Source organism: Staurois parvus, unplaced genomic scaffold, assembly GCF_062004578.1.
Source record: "Staurois parvus isolate SC_StPar_1 unplaced genomic scaffold, SC_StPar_1.0 ptg000297l, whole genome shotgun sequence".
Classification (NCBI taxonomy): Eukaryota; Metazoa; Chordata; class Amphibia; order Anura; family Ranidae; genus Staurois; species Staurois parvus.
The window spans coordinates 6,712,775-6,732,298 of NW_028318093.1; the positions used below are offsets into that span (position 1 = coordinate 6,712,775).

General features: G+C 44.0%; 2 protein-coding genes across 3 annotated transcripts in view; one reads left to right on the plus strand and one right to left on the minus strand.

Annotated features, from left to right (window-relative positions):
• The window catches only part of AIMP2 (aminoacyl tRNA synthetase complex interacting multifunctional protein 2), a 29,733-nt gene extending 18,567 nt beyond the window's left edge, over positions 1 to 11,166 (minus strand). Inside the window, exons 1-2 of one of the 2 annotated variants that reach the window (XM_089682760.1) lie at positions 10,984 to 11,163; positions 3,264 to 3,470 (exon numbers count right to left, since the gene is read on the minus strand). In XM_089682760.1, coding sequence (XP_089538886.1) covers positions 3,264 to 3,470; positions 10,984 to 11,097 — 321 coding nt within the window. In that variant the 5' untranslated portion in view covers positions 11,098 to 11,163. Of the gene's footprint in view, positions 1 to 3,263; positions 3,471 to 10,983 lie in introns of both variants that reach the window. The other variant, XM_089682759.1, reaches the window with a different exon arrangement.
• A 413-nt stretch (positions 11,167 to 11,579) lies between these two features.
• Positions 11,580 to 19,524, plus strand: part of PMS2 (PMS1 homolog 2, mismatch repair system component) — a 69,080-nt gene continuing 61,135 nt past the window's right edge. The window contains exons 1-2 of the mRNA XM_089682758.1: positions 11,580 to 11,712; positions 19,149 to 19,288. Of these exons, the coding sequence (XP_089538884.1) occupies positions 11,699 to 11,712; positions 19,149 to 19,288 (154 nt within the window). The 5' untranslated portion in view covers positions 11,580 to 11,698. The remainder of the gene's footprint in view (positions 11,713 to 19,148; positions 19,289 to 19,524) is intronic.

The following is a 19,524-nucleotide window of genomic DNA, read 5'->3' on the forward strand; positions in this document are numbered from 1 at the left end:
CCAAAGGTACCCTTTGCTCATTCATCCAGAGTGGGAGAACTCTATACAGGAGGTTATTGGCCAGATCATCAGGTGAAAACAGAGGGGAAAAAAAGAAAACTAGTAAGCCACCATATTTATTGATTGGTAAGCTGCAATATATTCCATTTTTGGTTTTAATACTGCTTAAAACTTTATTTGCATTTCTGATATGTCTAATACTTACCTAATTTTCAGCATTATAACTTAAATTTTATCTCCTGTAGGCCACCATTCTCCATTGTATCTCTAGAACATTATCTCTGAATCGTTTATCAAACTCTGTAATATCTAATGCAATGCCTCTGAGAAAGATTTGAGGGCATATACCGGGGTTGGACTGAAGTGTCTAATTTGATCAATGCCTCTAACCATAGCTCACAAAAGTTTTACGTTTGTACATTCCAGACTGAGCAATGTTGTACAGCAAACTTTCAGAGCACCCTTCATTTCGAGTTTTGGGAGATCAACACATCTTACAACATAAGATCACCTCTGGTAACATGTGTGACATGTAACATGCTACTGTTAAGTACTTCCAGCTTCCCTCAACCCCCTTGTGACATCGGAAGGGGGTTCCTGTCCCTACACGCTGTCACTTTTTAAAATCAGCACAGTTGTGCAGGGTTCCCCTCACACAGCTGTATCATTAAGTCACAGAGATTAGTGAATGAAAAAACTGCCAGACAGAATTGTAGTATTAATGAAATACAATCAGCATGCCCGTAGTTCATTCAGTCCTCCTCTAGCTTTGTAACAGAAAGTCCTATAAAAAAATTAAACTAAAAAAAAAATTACATTTTTTTACCTGCACAATTATGTCCAATTATTATTATTTTTCTTTTTAAAAGGTAAACTTAACCCAGTTTTTGAGCATTACGGTCTGGCTCCGATGCAAATTCAGGCCCACTGATTTCTATGGGAACACTTCTGAATCGCACATTTCATTCAGTTATGAACAGGATAAAATCCTGACCTGATCCTGACCTGACCTGAAACGCTGAACAACTACTGTGTCAATTATCTGTAAAAATGGAACTTTAATTCGCACATGTGTGAACAGACAGGACTCTTTTTCAATTCCAACTAAATCCACACGCTGTCTGCACCAGACAAATGTAAACAGCCACAGTAGAAAGCAATGTTCTTTCACGTCATGCAAATTGGATGCGGTTCAAAACGCATCCAATTCGCATATGTGTGAACCGGCTCTTAATGCTTAATTTAAGTCAATGGGATTTTGATCACCTGTGCTTGATGTGTGTTCCCCATGCAGGTCAAACACAGGAAATGAACGCCTGTTGACATGAGCCCTTAAAGCCGAGCTCGACCCAAGAGGGGAAGTTCCGCTTTAAGGACTGCTCCCCCGATCCCCATTAAGGATTGGCACCTTTGGAGGGCGGGGGACCGGGTACCCGAATTTGACAGGTATCCGCTCCCACTTCCAGGTCCGACTGCCTAGGCGATCGGATGTGGAAGGTGTCCTCCCTCCCTGTAGTCTTTTGGGACACGTAATAGGTCCCAGAAGACTACAGGACCATTCATTAAGCACAACGCTACTCGCGCATGCGCGGTGGGTACCCGGCTGTGAAGCCGCAAGCTGTCACAGACAGGTGCCCACAGTGAAGATGCTGGCCTCCTGGAATACAGGATGGCCGGTGAAACGGGCTGCGGGGGACACACCGCAGGACTGAGGGACAGGTAAGTGGTTGTTTTTTAAAAGTCAGTAGCTACAGTTTTTGTAGCTGCTGACTTTCATTTTTTGACAGGGTGAGTGGAACTCCACTTTTAGTGCGCCTTATAAGTAACAATAAATGTAAGTGGGGTGGGAGATGGAGACATTAAATCTCCAAATCCTTATAAGAAGGTTTTACTGGTACCACACCCCTGATTTGAAAACACAGTAAATAAAACCCTAACCAAAAAAGCTAATGGGGTTTTTAAGGTACCAAACCTTATATAACAAAAACTATACAAAAATAAGAAAAAAAAAAGGAGTTGAAGAAAAGTTTACTGCCTATTATTAGTTAATAAAACACCATATTGGTGGGGCATGACTACCTAAATATGAACAATAAATGTAAGTGGGGTGAGAGATGGAGACAATAAATCTCCAGATCCTTGTAAGAAGGTTTTACTGGTACCAAACCTAATAATAATGAATAATGTAAGTGGGGTTGGAGATGGTTCATAGTTTTCTTTTTTAATTCTATGTACTATAATGGTCAGATATCCATAATGTGTCTTGGGCCTATGTTTGCCCTACTTTAGAATTGTATACTTTGTCTCCCTGAAGAAGTTGGCTTTGTCCCGTGAAATGCTGGACAATTAACAGAGTATTTTATTGGCACCAAAGATGTCAAGGAATCATCCTAAGAGCATCATTATTTCAATCTGTGATTTATTGTCAGTAGGCTACATTTTGTAGTACTATCTGTCCAACACATTTGGGCCTATTATGATCTATGTGTCCTATTGTCATGCCTCACCAATATGGTAGTTTTTTTAACAAATAAAAGGCAGTAAACTTTTCTTCAACTCTTTTTTTTTTAAATTTATATGGTTTTTGTAATATTTGTTTGGTACCTTAAAAACCCATTAGCTTTTTTGATTAGGATTTTATTTACCTTATAAGTAACACTTGAAGGCTGAAGCAAGCAGACACGGTCAAGGGTTCATTTGTTTGAGCAATCATTGGAATGAGGAGGATGTGTGTGATAAGTGACCAACTGTACAATAATTGCTGGCTAGCAGCATCACAGAAACTGGTAGTGTCAAGGCATTTTCACTCTGCTATAGTCTTTGAGAGTTTTTAAATGCCATTATTATACCTTCACAACTACCATCCTAGATGTTCAATAACCCTCAGGTATAACTTGGCCACAGCAATTTTTTTTTACTGTACACAAGGATTAAGAAGATTAGACCTAATAACACACCATCTATCAGGGCAATCAGTCTTCCTACTGGCATTTGTAAAGAGCCAACCAACCCAAAACCAGTATTTCAGTAGACTGACTGTCTACCCTAGCTAATAGTTTAGGCACATGAAGTTTATCCAGCACTGCCCAGAATAACCTTTATTCTAATTGCAGGGCCCTCACATCTTTATCATATCAGATTCCCAGCATCCCCTGGCTTCTATTCAATATCCCAGTAGTGTTGGCTCTTAGATGGACACCAACATTGGCTGGTTGATCTAAATAAATACTGTGTACTACCAAGCCACAGCAGTAATAACATACTTTTCCAAGTATAGCATCCAGGTCTGCTGTCTGAGTGGCCGGAGCTGCTGTTGTATCTGCCTGAATAATGTCTGTCACATCAAGATCTGCATCTGGAGTCTGGATCATCTTTGAGAGGCCATCAACAGCAGCTTTCAGCTCATAGAGGCGCTTCAAGATATCTTCTTGCCTGGACTCCAGGGCTTGTAGAGCTGGATCAGCTTGCTCCTTAGGATACAACAAAATAACAGAAGTCAGAAAAAAAAAAGAAAAAAAAAAAAGAACAGAAGAGCTCCTGCTCAAGAAATGTAAAGGTCTGCAAAAAGAAACTAGTAACCAACTATGTTCTTTAAAGCGGAGTTCCACCTGAAAAGAAAAAAATTAAATTCAGCAGCTACAAAAACTGTAGCTGCTGACTTTTAAAATACAGACACTTACCTGTCCCTTGGTCTAGCGGTATCCTCACCAGCCATCTTCTCTCCCTGGTGCCAGCATCTTCTGTAAGGGCACCCGGCTGTGACAGCTTGCGGCTTCACAGCCGGGTGCCCACTGAGCATGCGCAAGAAGCGCTGTGCTTTGTGAATTGCCCCATAGTCTTCTGGGACCTGTCACATGTCCCAGATGACTATGTGGAGGGAGGACATCTTCAGCTTCCGATCGCCTAGGTGATCGCAATGGAAGTGGGAGCGGGTACCTGTCATATTCTGGTACCCGCTCCCCAAAAGGCACCAATCCTTAATGGGGAGCGGGGGACAAAGCATTAAAGCGGAACTTCCCCTTTGGGGTGCAACTCCGCTTTAATGTCACAATCTGTTTTCAAAAGACAGTCATTAAGTGGTAACTGTAATTTCTTAGTGACACTAGACCAAGTTCCACTGCGCATGAGCGAGAAGCGCTGCACTTTGTGAATGGTCAGGTAGTCTTCTGGGACCTGTCACGTGTTGGGGGGGTGGGGGGAACAACAACTTCCGCTTCCGATCACCTAGGCGATCACAGTGGAAGTGGAAGCGGAAGCAGGTACCTGTCAAATTTGCGAACCCGCTCCCCAAAGGTGCCAATCCTTAATGGGGAGCGGGAGGCAAAGGCTTAAAGCTTCGCTTTAATGTCACAATCTGTTTTCAAAAGACAGTCATTAAGTGGCAACTGTAACTTCTTAGTGACACTAGACCTAATTCAACTATTTTAAAAGGAATATAGGGCCACCATTGCTGACCTAATTCTAATAAATCATGTTTTACTTACTAGTAGATTCTTACTGTATGAATAAAGGACAAATACATACTGACACATGACCTTCTGTAATAAAATCTTTTTGCAAATGTGTGGACAATCAACAAAGCTCCTCTCCCTCCTCCTTTGCCTGAAGGCAGCATTGTTACATATTTACATCACCTAAAACAGGGGTGTCAAACTGCATTCCAATCCTAAAATGCAATATTTAAGATATTTTTCTTCTACAAAATAAAAAAAAAAAAAAAAAAGTCATTTATGAAGAAGTTACTGAAGGGGAATTAAACAATATATTAGTAATTTCCCTTCTGTCATAGTATGGAAGATACACTTCTAAAAATTACCAGAGCCCTTCCTTCACTAGATCCCATACACTGCCTCCCCTTGGTATCATTCTCCCTCTGGTAATGTCTGCACTGACCAGACTTGCCATTCATGTCCTCACTGTAGCATGCTGCTAGATGATTGAAAAATGGAAACAATCTTGTTTCGAAAAATGATCTCCTTAGCTGAAACAGAAAGATGCAATCAAGCTTTTGTTGACCAGATTACAAAACACCAAGAAACATTTAATAAGATATGTGACCCCTGAACCCCAATAGTCAATTACCTTACAGTTTAACCGATCATAGAAATAAGACCCAAGGTGTGCCCCAAGGGACTGGACTTCCCTCTGCTCCTCTTCCTTTTGTCCTCCTGAAGGCACACTTTACCCCCAACCCCCACACACACCTTGTAACACTGGAGCACAAAATACGTGTTATTTTATGAGATCTTAGAGATAAATAGATAGAATACCATATCACAACACATTTTTATATTTTGACATGACCTACTTGTCAAAGACAACCCCTTAGTCAATATGGGCCTATCTACCAGCACATTAAGAAATGTCAACACTGTTAGGATGTCCAACCTGTGGCCCAAAAGTGCTAAAGGTGAAGTACAGCCAAAGCTGTTTTGGCTGTACTTCTCCTGCAGATCACAGGAGTGCAGTTCGTTCTGCATTCCTGTGACCCATTTTTAGCTGACTGTGCATGTCACTCAGCTGGTCCAGGCTTGGAAAAGATCCTGACTTTAAAGTCGGGATCCATCCCAGAATCTGGAGCAGCACCTGGCTCAGCCTCGCAGTGAGCTGCTGAGAGCCTGAGCCAGCCGCTCCCTTCCCCTCCACAGCGCAGTGCTCTGGGGGGGCAGCGTAGATTGTGGTGACTGACAGTTACTGCCCTTTGCTCAGAGCAGACAGGAGAACTCAGTGGTCATGTCCTTAGAGCCAGCAGGGGACAGGCAGCATCGGACCGATGTTGCCTCCACCTAGGTAAGTATATCTGGGGGAAAAAAAAGTGCTCTACTTCTCTTTTAAGCATGTGGCCCAGCAAATGTCTGGAGGGCTTGCCATGCAAGTGTAGCAGTTGCAGCACCTGGCATGACCCCCCATCCCTAGATTTCAATTGTGCCCCCCTACAACTCCCCCCTCTACCTACCCACTCAGCACATCCACAGTTTAAATCTAATACCGTTATTTATTGCTTTAATTCTAGCATGGTTTCCATATTGCAAATTAAAACAGAACCCCCCCCCCCCACACCGAAAAAAAAAAAAGTTTCAGAGGAAGACTGTGCAAGGAAATTTGGACAGATAACCTTTTTTTTTTTCGAGGCAGATGCTAAAGCACTCTGCTTAGTTTGTAGGGAATCAGTGGCAGTTTTCAAAGACTACAATTTGAGAAGGCATTCTATGCAAAAACATACTGACAAATTCAAGGCATATCAAGGAATGTGTCGTAAAAAGAACAAAATAGCGGCAAGTACATTATCTATATCAGTGATAGTCAACTTGTGATCTGCCCGACTTTTTCTGCTCATCAGCTGTCCTTATTGTTAGTGGATTTTATGTGTGGCCCAAGACAATTCCGGTTCTTCCAATGGGGCCCAGGAAAGTCAAAAGGTTGGACACCCCTGGTCTAGAGACTTTGTATTCCACTAACCTACCATTGTTGAACTCACACTTCATCCTCCTCTTTCCATCTCTATTCAGTGCAGTGCTCCATTCATGTTCATTGTATACATCCTGTTTTATGTACTTGTACTAGGATTTGTTATACCGCTTTAGTATGAAAATAAATATTTTTTTTTTTCATATAAATGGGGGGGACGACATTTATCAGAAAACTGTGCAATTTTGTGGTCAATTCACTAAGAGATAAATACCACATGATTTTTTTCGTTAATATAACTCCTGTGGTATTTATCTACACATGAAGTCGATTCAGAGAAAAAAAATTGCAATATTTATCACTTAAATTTAGCATTATTTTTGGCATTTTTTTTCTACAATTTTCTTTTTTCATGCGAACACTGCACCAGAGGAAGAAATAACTGCACACAGAAATATTATGAAACTGTGAAAACATTATAGCATTCTCTCATTCACAGATCGATCTCCCTCTGGTGAAATGTTACAATTTATTTCCCTTCCTGAGCTCAGGACAGAACATTTCTACGCTGATACATTGTATACTATTACCTTACTGGCCAGTGCAGAGTTCCTCTTGAACATTGCTAAAACACTGACTGCCTACTGGCAGGTGATAAATAATGACTGTGTGTGTTTAGTGAACTGACTTTAATTATTTCTTTTTTTTTTTTTTTTTTGGGTGGTATTTACCTCACTTTTGATATTTTATTTGATGAATTAACTTTTATCCAATCTGAGATTTCTGAAAAATGGGTCATGTTACATTCATATCGCAAGTGGTAACCTTTAGTGAATTGACTCCTTTGTCTGAAAATCACAGCCTTCCCTGAGATAAGATGGTGTTACAGGTATCTAGGTGAACCATCTCCTTCGGGCACTGGAGGTGGCCTTGTTTGCTCAGACACCCTGAATGTGCATGTTTATGCCCACACTTGCTAACAAGGACCTTTCCCGATGGCCAAGTTATGGCTGCACATACAACCATACCCTGAGTTGTCAGATAAAACGATTCACCCATAGGCATTTTAACCGTGTATGTAGTTGCTTGGCTGGAATTCCATGTGGTGGCCATTTGCAAAAAAAAAGCAGGACATCCATACTCTTCTGCCCAACACAGTCTTCGCTCCTATTTCCTCATCTTCCACTCAGTGTGAGGCAGAGGCACCGACTGGATGCCTTGTGTCTGAGCAGCCACTCAGTGCCTCAATCTCAGAAAAGCGTCAAAGATGCCGAAGTAAAGACAGCTGCCACATGGATTCCATGGACACCACTCCAATAGATTTATTTGAGGTGTCCAGTTATTTTTATATGGCAGAAGACCTAAAGTCATTTTTTTTAATGGACCTCAACATTCAGACATGTGGACTCCTGCCACATCTACCTGAATGCTGATGCAACACTTGGACAATGACATGTCTATCTACTGGTTTCCCGGTTGGGCCATACCAACAATCACTGGTATGCCACAGGTTCTAAATGCTCTCATATTTACAGTACACATGTGAGAGTATGGGACCTATGGGAGAAGGTTTACAGTGCAAACAGTATCAGATTGGACTACAAATTGGACAAATATAAAGAAGAAATATTTTGTATGGTACCCAAATACAGACACAGTCATTACAGAGCTAGCAGAGCATTGCTAGTATCTTCAACTGCCAGGAGTGGAAAAAAAACTGGTACTTCTAAGTATGTAGGAGCATGTGACAGTACTTGGCCAATCACCAACACAATAGGAAGAAGGGTCAGCCGCACACCGGAGGATTGATGAATATAGTATTTATTGATCCATAGGACACACAAAACACCAGGACATGAATACAGGACCTGTTAACACGATCTTGTGTTTAGTCATGATTGGTCATGATTGAGCACAAGATCGTGTTAACAAGTCCTGTATTCATGTCCTGGTGTTTTGTGTGTCCTATGGATCAATAAATACTATATTCATCAATCCTCCGGTGTGCGGCTGACCCTTCTTCCTATTGCATTGTGTGTGGTGGCGAGCCAGAGCCTGCACCTTTGTGGATTGTTCTGGATTGTTTGCCTGAGCGGTATACCTCTGTTCAATCACCAACACTGCCAGATGGGGAAGATTCCATAACCCTGGGTAAGTGATGACTAGAGGAACAAATAGAGCCTGTACAGGATATCCTGTCCTAGAAGCAGAACGAGTGATTGAATCTTTCAGTAATTTATGCATTTCTTCCAGGTCTGTGCAGTAATCCATTATAAAATTCTGCCTGTGCAGGAGCTTCCCGTAGCAAAGACTGGTCCCTGTTGCTCTCTCTCCTTGTGCAGAGTGACCGGTCTTGTCTCCGCCCCTTCCTGTAGTTTTTTGAAGGCAGCCTGTAGTAGGTGAAGCCTGGTGGATCCCTCTTTGTACAGGTTATGTATAGCACAGTGATGATGTCACTGCTGCTTTCACAAGGTAATAACTGGATATTTGGTGCACATAAAGTGGATTCTTATCCTATGTCGCTATGGAGGAATATACACCAATCAGCCATAACATTATGAACACCAGCCTAATATTGAGAAGGTTGCCTTTTTGCCACCAAAACAGCTCTGATCCATCAGGCGTGGACTCCGCTAGACCTCTGACGATATGCTGTGGTGTCTGGCATCAAACCGTCAGTATCAGATCACTGCCTCCTTTGGCTTGCCTTCTTCCTACAGCTCATCCTGGTGCCATCCCTGCCCCAGGGGGGTGACACACACACACCCGGCCATCCACATGATGGAAAAGAAAATGTGATTCGTCAGACCAGGCCACATTCTTCCATTGCTGTTCTGATCCAGTTCTGATGTGCCCATTGTAGGCTGTGGACATGGGTCAGCACCAGGGGCGGACTGACAACTCATGGACCCCGGGCAATAGGGGATCAAGGGGCCCCTGTGTCCTTGCCCAAACTCAAAAAAGCCTATGAAAAAGGTAACAGGGGCATTTCATGGGGCCCCCTACTGACCCCGGGCCCTCGGGACAGTGCCCGAATTTCCAAATGGTCAGTCCGCCCCTGGTCAGCACGGATCCCTGACTAGTCTGCAGCTACTCAGCCACATACACAACAAACTGCCATTCTCTGTGTGTTCTGACACCTATCAGACCCAGCATTAAAGTGTTACTAAACCCAGGACTTGTGGGGTGTTAATACCATTAACTTCATTATAAATGTTTGTGGTGCGGGTTTAACGCTTGGAAAATGCCTATTAAACGCCTGAAAACCTTGCATAGGGTGTTAAAAACGCTCCCCAAATGCCTGTCAAATGCTATAGTGTTGTTTGGGAAGAAGTCAAGTGTGAACAAGCCCTAAGGCTTCATGTACACGAGCAGCTCCTAATCTCGAGTTTAGGGCAATTTGGCATTAAAAGCCGATGCGTCCATGTACACACAGGCTTTTAGCAAAGTTTAGGAGCTGCTCCGTTTAGGTGAGGTTAAACCTCCCACTACTGAGCTCGAAAGAGTTGTGTTCAGGATAGGACCGTTTTGACCGCTGACCACAGGAAAATGCAAAACGTGGCACCGCAGTTGCCACGTTTTGCGTTTCCCAGTGGCTGGTGGTCAGAGTATTCTTGTGTACATGAAGCCAAAAACTTTAAAGCGTTGTTTCACCCCAAAGGGGAAGTTCCGCTTTAATGCTTTGTCCCCATTAAGGATTGGCACATTTGGGGAGCGGGTACCAGAATATGACAGGTACTCGCTCCCACTTCCGCTGCGATCACCTAGGCGATCGGAATCTGAAGATGTCCTCCCTCCCTCCACATAGTCATCTGGGACACGTGACAGGTCCCAGAAGACTATGGGGCAATTCACAAAGCACAGCGCTTCTCGCGCATGTGCAGTGGGCACCCTGCTGCTGTCACAGCCGGGTGCCCACACTGAAGATGCTGGCTCCAGGTAGAGAAGACGACGGGTGAAACCAGCGGTGGGGAGGACACCGCTGGACTGAGGGACAGGTAAGTGGCTGCATTTTAAAAGTCAGAAGCTTCAGTTTTTGTAGCTGATGACTTTTTTTTATTTTTTCAGCTGGAACATATCAGCTTTAACTTTTTCCGCAATATGATCTACAGTGGCTCTTCTATTGGACATACACAGAGCAGCCTTTGCCCCCACCCCATTAATGAGTCTTGGCCGCCCACGACCCTGTCACCATATTTTCTTCCATGGACCACTTTTGGTTGGTCCTGACCACTGCAGACTGTGAACATTCCTTGGTTTTGGAGTTGCTCTGACCCAATCAGCCAGCCATTGCAATTTGGCCCTTGTCAAAGTCACTCAAATCCTTTTATTGCCCATTTTTTCTGCTTTCAACACATCAACTTCAGGGACAACATGTTCACTTGCTGCCTTATATATCCCACCCACTTTCAGATGCCATTGTAAGGAGATAAGTAATGTTGCTCACTTTACCTGTCGGTGGTCTAATGTTATGGCTGATCGGTGTACAGGACAATGCTGTCAGAGGAGCTGAGTGGAAGGCACACATCTCACCCTGGAAGGAGGGAGGGAAGGAAGGCTGGATGTGTCATTTACCTGCTCATGGAGTCCATTGATGGGCTGGTGCACGTTGGGCAGGCTGTACATGCAGGTGGGCAGATCTACCTGGATGTCCCCGCTGTTGTACGGCTGCGCTCTGTACATGGGCATGTCTGCGGCACTCACACTGCAGCACGCTGCGCTTCCCGGAAACTGCGCGGATGACGTCACCGGCTCCCGGTACACACCGGCGCAGCCTCGCTATCAGGAAGAGACTGATGCAACTCATGCCGTCACCATATTTACTAATGGCAAAGCTGCTTAGTTACAGAATAACCTATTTTACTATATATGTCCTAATGTGTCTCTATCATAGGATCGGCGTGCAGCTATAATACTGTGCAATTTATAGATAATTATGCAAGGAAATATACAATTAAAAAAGAGTATTTTCGTTTTGAAAATAGCGCGGTAATATAGCATGGGATTAGATAATGTCTTTTGGTATCCAGAAATAAATGACTCATCGTTTTTAAAATTTTTTATTTTTAGTTCTTTTATGGTGCCCTCATCAAACATGGCGGTTGCCGGTAAACGCTAGGTCACGTGTGGCTTGTCTTCAAGCTGGGTCACCAATAGGCTACAGGCTGAGGCACGTGTGTGAGTGTCATGGGTCAGGGGGAGAGCGGGCAGAGGAGAGTAAGGCGGCGGGAGTGTTGTGTACACATGGATGGTGTATAATACTGTGGGCAAGCCTTGTACATAGCACACCATGGAGCAGCCTTGGTGAGTTCACTTCTACTAAGGGAGCTGGTTGAAGCTTGTATTAAACTGTGGAGTCCTCAGGTAGTTGTGTGTCCCCAAAAAACTACACTGGTAAGGTCCTAGACAAGTGTCCCTTAATAAGGAGGCCTGGCATTCAATGAACGGTGCAGATATCAGTGTTGTCAGATGACAGGTAACGTATTGTCATGTGATGTAAAAGCCTAGGCAGTGATCACATGGTCTGCACCTACCAGGAGCTTTCTGGGTATTATCCAATACAGCACAGCAGTATGCTGAGATGAAAGGAGGAGCAATGGACAGCAAAGCAGAAGCTGCGTGTTTACTGAAATCTGCCCCATGTACATAGAACAGCCATCACTAAATGGCAGACTGCGGTCCGGATGCGGACCGAGTCAATGTACCTCCCGGACCTGCCGTGGTCGCGCCATTTAGAAGCCGGTTCTTTCCACTTGCTGCCACTAGCACTGTATTGTTTGCAGAGCTGACCTAGGGAAGCAGCACAGTGATGGACAGAGGGCGGTAGCTTGCTCAGTTTACTGATTGGTTTCTAGGACTGCCCTGCATCATAGCAACCAATCCGTTAAGGGGGCAGCTTCCTCCTTCTGTATATCACTGTGCTGCCCTTTACAATGTCCGCTCTAGACCTGTGCATTCTGCACTGTAAGGAAGGACAGGGAAGTTGGGTCTGTCACTACTATGAAGCACGGGGGGGGGGGGGGGGGGTGATGTGAAGGGGGTCTGGAAACTGTAATGTGAAGGGAGGGGGTGATATAAAAGGGGTGGGTGAGGACAGGAATGTGAAGTGAGTGTTATGAAAGAAGGGTGGGTTCTACAAAGGGGGCGAGGAGAGGAATGTGAAGGGGGGCTGGGGAACTGCAGTGTGAATGGGGGGGTTCTACAAAGGGGGTGAGGACAGGAGTGTGAAGGGGGACTGGGGACTACAGTGTGAAGCGGGGTTCTATAAAGGGGATGAGGAGAGGGATGTGAAGTGGGGGGCTGGGGACTGCAGTGTGAAGGGGGGGGTTCTATAAATGGGGTGAGGAGAGGAATGTGAAGTGGGGACTGCAGTGTGAAAGGGAGGGTCTACAAAGGGGATGAGGAGAAGAATGTGAAGGGGGGCTGTGGACTGCAGTGTGAAGGGGGGGTTCTATAAATGGGGTGAGGAGAGGAATGTGAAGGGGGGGCTGGAGACTGCAGAGTGAAGGGGGGGGTTCTATAAAGGGGGTGAGGGCAGGAATGTGAAGGGAGGTTCTATAAAGGGGGTGAGGACAGGAATGTGAAGGGGGGGTTCTATAAATGGGGTGAGGAGAGGAATGTGAAGGGGGGCTGGGGACTGTAGTGTGATGGGGGGGTTCTATAAATGGGGTGAGGAGAGGAATGTGAAGGGGGGGCTGGAGACTGCAGAGTGAAGGGGGGGGTTCTATAAAGGGGGTGAGGAGAGGAATGTGAAGGGGGGCTGGGGACTGTAGTGTGAAGGGGGGGTTTCTATAAATGTGGTAAGGAGAGGAATATGAAGGGGGGCTGGAGACTGCAGAGTGAAGGGGGTGTTCTTTAAAGGGGGTGAGGACAGGAATGTGAAGGTGGGTTCTATAAAGGGGGTGAGGACAGGAATGTAAAGGGGGTTCTATAAAGGGGGTGAGGACAGGAATGTGAAGGGGGACAGAGGATTGCAATGTGAAGGGGTGTTATATAAAGGGGGTGTGGAAGGTGAAGGAAGGCTGGAGACTGCAATGTGAAGGAGGGGTGCTATAAAGGGGGTAAGAACAGGACTGTGAAGGGGGGCAATTTGAAGTAGGGGGGTGATATAATGGGGGACCAAGGACAAGAATGTGAAGGGGGACTAAGGACTGTAATGTGAAGGGAGGGATGATGTGCAGGGAAATTGAGAACACCGATGTAATAACAGGACTGTGATGTGAAGGATCAGAGGGTAGGTTCACATCATTGCGTTCTGCGTGTAGGCTGCCCATTTATGTCAGTGAGCTTCCTTATATGCAGAAACACAGAGAAAGAAGTCTCTGACTCTTTTTTTAATGGCACCATACTGAGCTGCATGATATTGTGGCACCGTGCGGTTTGGCACTTGCAAAAACACACCATGTTTGCCAATGCACAGAGGTTCCTTTAAGAATTAAATACGTGATTAAATACCTCTGCTTTAAGGAAATTTTACTGACTAGACCTTTGTGAATTTGAATTCAATACCCGTAATATAGAATAATGCACTAAATCTAGAAGGATTTTCAATACCTGAACAAACCTGGAAAGAGCTTGTTACATTAACCACTTGACCACTGTAAGATTTACCCTCCTTTCATGACCAGGCCATTTTTTGTGATACAGCTCTGCGTTACTTTACCTGACAATTGCGCAGTCATGCAAAGCTGTACATAAATGAATTTGATATCATTTGTTTCCCCACAAATAGAGCTTTCTTTTGGTGCTGTTTTATTTTTTGTGCTATAAACAAAAAAACAATAAATAAAAAAAAACAATATTTTTTACTTTCTGCTATAAAACATATCTAATACATTTTCTTAGAATATCAGATTTCTTCTTAAAGCAGGGCTCCACCCAGAAGGGGAAGTTTTGCTTTAAAGACTGGTCCCCTGCTCCCCATTAAGGATTGGTACCTTTGGGGAGCGGATACCAGAATTGACAGGTACCCGCTGTCACTTCCGCTGCAATCGCCTAGGCAATTGGAAGTATAATGAATGAACTACCATATTTTTCGCTTTATAAGACGTAACTGACCATAAGACGTACCTAAATTTTAAAGGAGGAAAACAAGAAAAAAAAAACTTCTACACCAATGGACCGCAGACATAGTACAGGAGATGACCAGAGACTGCAGATATAGTACAGGAAATGACCAGAGACTGCAGATATAGTACAGCAGATGACAAGAGACTGCGGACATAGTACAGGAGACGACCAGAGACTGCGGACATAGTACAGGAGACGACCAGAGACTGCGGACATAGTACAGGAGACGACCAGAGACTGCGGACATAGTACAGGAGACGACCAGAGACTGCCGGCATAGTACAGGAGACGACCAGAGACTGCCGGCATAGTACAGGAGACGACCAGAGACTGCCGGCATAGTACAGGAGACGACTAGAGACTGCCGGCATAGTACAGGAGACGACCAGAGACTGCCGGCATAGTACAGGAGACGACCAGAGACTGCCGGCATAGTACAGGAGACGACCAGAGACTGCCGGCATAGTACAGGAGACGACCAGAGACTGCCGGCATAGTACAGGAGACGACCAGAGACTGCCGGCATAGTACAGGAGACGACCAGAGAGTGCAGACCTTTGGGGAGGGGGCGGGTACCCGAATTTGACAGGTACCTGCTCCCACTTCCGCGGAGTTGTCCCCCCCCTGTAGTCTTTTGGGACACATGACAGGTCCCAAAAGACTATGGGGCCATTCAGAAAGCACAGCGCTTCTCGCGCATGCGCAGTGGGCACCCGGCTGTGAAGCCGCAAGCTGTCACAGCCGGGTGCCTACACTGAAGATACCGCCGCCAGGGAGAGAAGACGGCTAATGGAAGCAGGATACCGCTGGACCGGGGAACAGGTAGGATGGAGGAGCGGGTTCTTCTGCACAGTAGAGCCGAGCAGCCAGTCCAGTATTCTAACACGGCAGCGGGAATATCGGGCCGGCTGCTTCATATTCGCTCCATAAGACACACATACATTTTCCCCCATTTTTTGGGAGAAAAAAGTGCGTCTTATGGAGCGAAAAATACGGTACATCTAAAGAGGCCAATGGAATGTACGTCTCAATGGACTGCAAGGGTGCTGGTTTCATAGTTTGACTCTTCCTGCAATTCAGTAAATGTCTGCCCATACGAAGTGCGGACAGACAGCTTACTGAGTATCTGCAGGATCCATAAATTGTACCTGAAATCTGCTGATCGCAGGTGCAATGCTTTACAGGCTCTAGTGTAAAGAAAAAATAATAAATGCACTTTGTTTTATGTACCAAAAAGGTGTGCATCTATTATTTTTTTAAATGAACTTAGCCTTTAAGGTAGAAAGCCAGCCAACAGACATGTTAGTGTCATTAAGGCAAAACCTTTTTTTCATTTTGTATAGAGTAAGGAAGAGTTATAATCACTTTAATTTTTTTTTGTCATATGTGTCCTATTGTGAAGATTTTCCTTCACTTCCTGTCCTATAGTTACAACAGGAAGTAAGAGGAAATCTCTCCAAAGTGAGTTGATCTGGTGTTTCAGCAGGGTCACTCTAGAACTAGTCACAATACGGCTCACGTAATAAACAGTAATAAAAATTTAAGAGGTGTTCTAATCCTTCACTCTATCCAAAATTTTAAAAATACCTTTACTTTAAGGCAAAACGTTACCTCTTGGTGTAAAATGTTCTAATTGTTTTTGTTGTTATATAATTAACACATTTTTGACCCTTAATTCAGTTTAAAATAGAAATGCAAGTCAAAACATTTGTGTGTGTCGCTATATATACAGTGCTCAGCATAAATGAGTACACCCCTTTTGAAAAGTAAGATTTTAATCAATATCTCAATGAACACAAGAACAATTTCCAAACTTTTGACAAAATGAGTTTTGTAGAATATTTGTTTAGCTCATTATATGAAAGTAAGGTTAATAATATAACTTAAATTACAAAATCTTCAGTTTTACTCAAATTAGTTGATGCAAAAATGAATATACCCCACAACAAAAACTACTACATCTAGTATTTTGTATGACCTCCATGATTTGTAAGGACAGCACCAAGTCTTCTAGGCATGGAATGGACAAGTTGGCGACATATTGCAACATATATCTTTTTCCATTTTTCAAGAACAACCTGTTTTCAGAGCCTGGATGCTGGATGGGAGAGTGTTGCTCAACCTGTCTCTTCAGAATTCCCCATAGGTGTTCGATTGGGTTCAGATCAGGAGACATACTTGGCCACTGAATCACTTTCACCCTGTTCTTCAGAAATGCAACAGTGGCCTTAGATGTGTGTTTTGGATCATTGTCATGTTGGAAAAGTACTTGACGACCAAGGGCATGGAGCAGGTGCGAACTGACAACTCATGGTGCCCCCGGGCAATAGGGGATCATGGGGCCCCTGTGTCCTTGCCCAAACTCAAAAAAGCCTTTGAAAAAGGTACCAGGGGCATCTCATGGGGCCCCCTACCGACCCCCGTTCCCTCGGGCAGTGCCGAGTTTCCAAATGGTCAGTCCGCCCCTGGCATGGAGTGATGATAGCATCTTCTCTTTCAATATAGAGCAGTACATCTGTGAATTTATGATGCCATCAATGAAATGCAGCTCCCCGACACCAGCAGCCCTCATGCAGGCCCACAGAAGGACACTGCCACAACCATGTTTCACTGTAGGCACCATGCATTTTTCTTGTGCGCCTCACCTTTGCAACGCCATACTGTTTTGAAGCCATCATTTCCAAAAACATTTATCTTGGTCTCATGACTCCAGAGTAGAGTCCCAGTAATCTTCTTTTTCAGCATGGGTCCTGGCAAATTCTAGGGGGGCTTTTTTGTGCATGGGCTTTAGGAGGGGTTTCCTTTGTGGACGACACCCATGTATGCCATTCCTTTGCAGTGTATGCCATATTGTGTCATGGGAAACAATCACCTCAGTTTGGCTTTCTACTTCTGTAGCTAACTGCAGTGAACTTGCGTGGTGATTTTCTTCAACCCTTCTCATCAGAAGAATGTCTATCGAGGTGTTAACTTCGGTGGACGGCCTGGACAGCTGTATGAGGTGGTTGCAGTTCATCCTTTGTTACATTTTTGTATTACTTTTGCTAAAATATTCTGACTGATAAGTAAAGCTTTGCTGATCTTGTAGCCTTCACCTTTCTTGTGTAACTTAATTTTCTTTCTCAGGCCTTGTGACCTTTCTCTTCAATGTGGACAGCATGAAATGGAAAGGGGTGTTCTTTGCTAAGTAGCGCCCTTTTATAATCCACTGTCTGATGGACACCTGTTTAATGAATAAAATTACTCACCAGTAGTTGAATTCTTGTTAATTAGGATTTTGTTGTCTAAAATTTAGATTTGCTCATAAGACGTTCATTGGGGTGTATTCATTTTTGCAACATGATCTTGAATGAATTTGTTAGGAAAACTACTTTTTTGTGTGTGCAAATTAACAAATCTTGTTTGCAATCAATGGCCCGCATATTTTATCGTATAGTGTCCCATAGAAAATGTTGATTTTGAAAGGAAAGTAACGGTTTTCTGACAAATCTGTTGATGTGTACTCATTTATACAGAGCACTGTATATAAAAAATTTTTTTTTATAAGTAATCTCTGTTCTCAGCTGCATAAAGGGAGCGGTGGGGGTGGAGACTCCATGTAATGATGGGGAGGGGTTTGGCAGCAGCAGCTTGAATGGCGCACAGACACAGTCCAGTGTAAAATGCAGAGACAGAAATACACTGTGACAAGCTGGGCAGGGGGACACATCAGCAGCAGGCGGAGAAACAGCATTACACTGATCTTCCCAGTGAATACCTGTGCAGGGAGGTGTGTCAGCAGAAGTCTGACCATTGGATTATAGGCAGGGTGTTTCAACAAGAAATAGTACACTTACATTTTCCTGCGCTTGGGGAGTGGGTCCAACAGCATTACTGGGCTATTGTCAAACGGTTGTCCTTCATAGGGTGCACTTGCCTTGCTGCCCTCACTGCAGTGTTCCACCAAGTAGAATACAAATAAGCAAACTGACCACACTGGGTTGGATGTGCTTTCCTGGTGTGGTCAGTTTGAAATAGGATAGCACAGGGATTGGCAAAATCACGAGGTATTTCACAGAAAGGAAGCAATGCAAAGAGAACAGAATACATTTTCATACTACTGCATGGTAACACGGACACATATCAGAAATATGAAATGATGGGGTGACATAGACTTTAAGACGTCATGAACACTGCTCATTTAGCCCAGGTGCATGAGGCTCTTTAGTTTAGGTGCTGCTGAATGGTACAGGTGCATAATCCAGCCTCACTGCCAGGAGCCTGTACAATTCTGAGATAAATGTATGGCTGGATGGTGAACCGTGCAGCACTTCCGTTTAGTGCAGTATTTGGCCAGGGATGAGTTCCAGAACATAGCCTGCTTGCATTCTGAACATTCACCCTATGTGCCATATATACACAGAGGTATGCAGAAAAATGGATCTCAACAGACATGACGTGAAAAAGTCCCAAAACTCATTTTCAGCCAAAACTCCTCTGGAACATCTTTCAGGACTTTGTTACTGTTTTTGTTTCTGTTAGGAAGATTTCTGTCCTGTGGAAGGGGTTCAGAGGTTGGCAAAATCTTCAAGAAGGAAAAAAAAAAGCAACAAAAACACTTATTTAGTAAAGTGGAAGAAAGTTAGAAGCACTGTAATGATCTATTTATTTATCTGAATATTTATTTACAGTACTGAACCAGCTAAAGCAATCAAGCCAATAGACCGCAAGTCTGTCCATCAGATTTGTTCTGGTCAGGTGGTGCTGAGTCTTGCCACTGCAGTGAAAGAACTTCTGGAGAACAGTATAGATGCTGGTGCAACCTGTATAGGTAAGTTCCTACAGAAATTTTAAAATGTTATTGTCTCTTTTTGTATGAAAAGTATTTTTAAATTATTAGTATGCTTTCGGCTAAAAAAATCTTCAGTTGGTCCACCTCTCCATATTGGCCAAAACATATGCCAAGGGAGACCTCACATCAAACAGTCACCTAACAGGAAGCAATGGAGCTTATTACAGGATGGATATAATTTCAGTGTCCTTGGAGCTGACAACCTGTGTAGTACT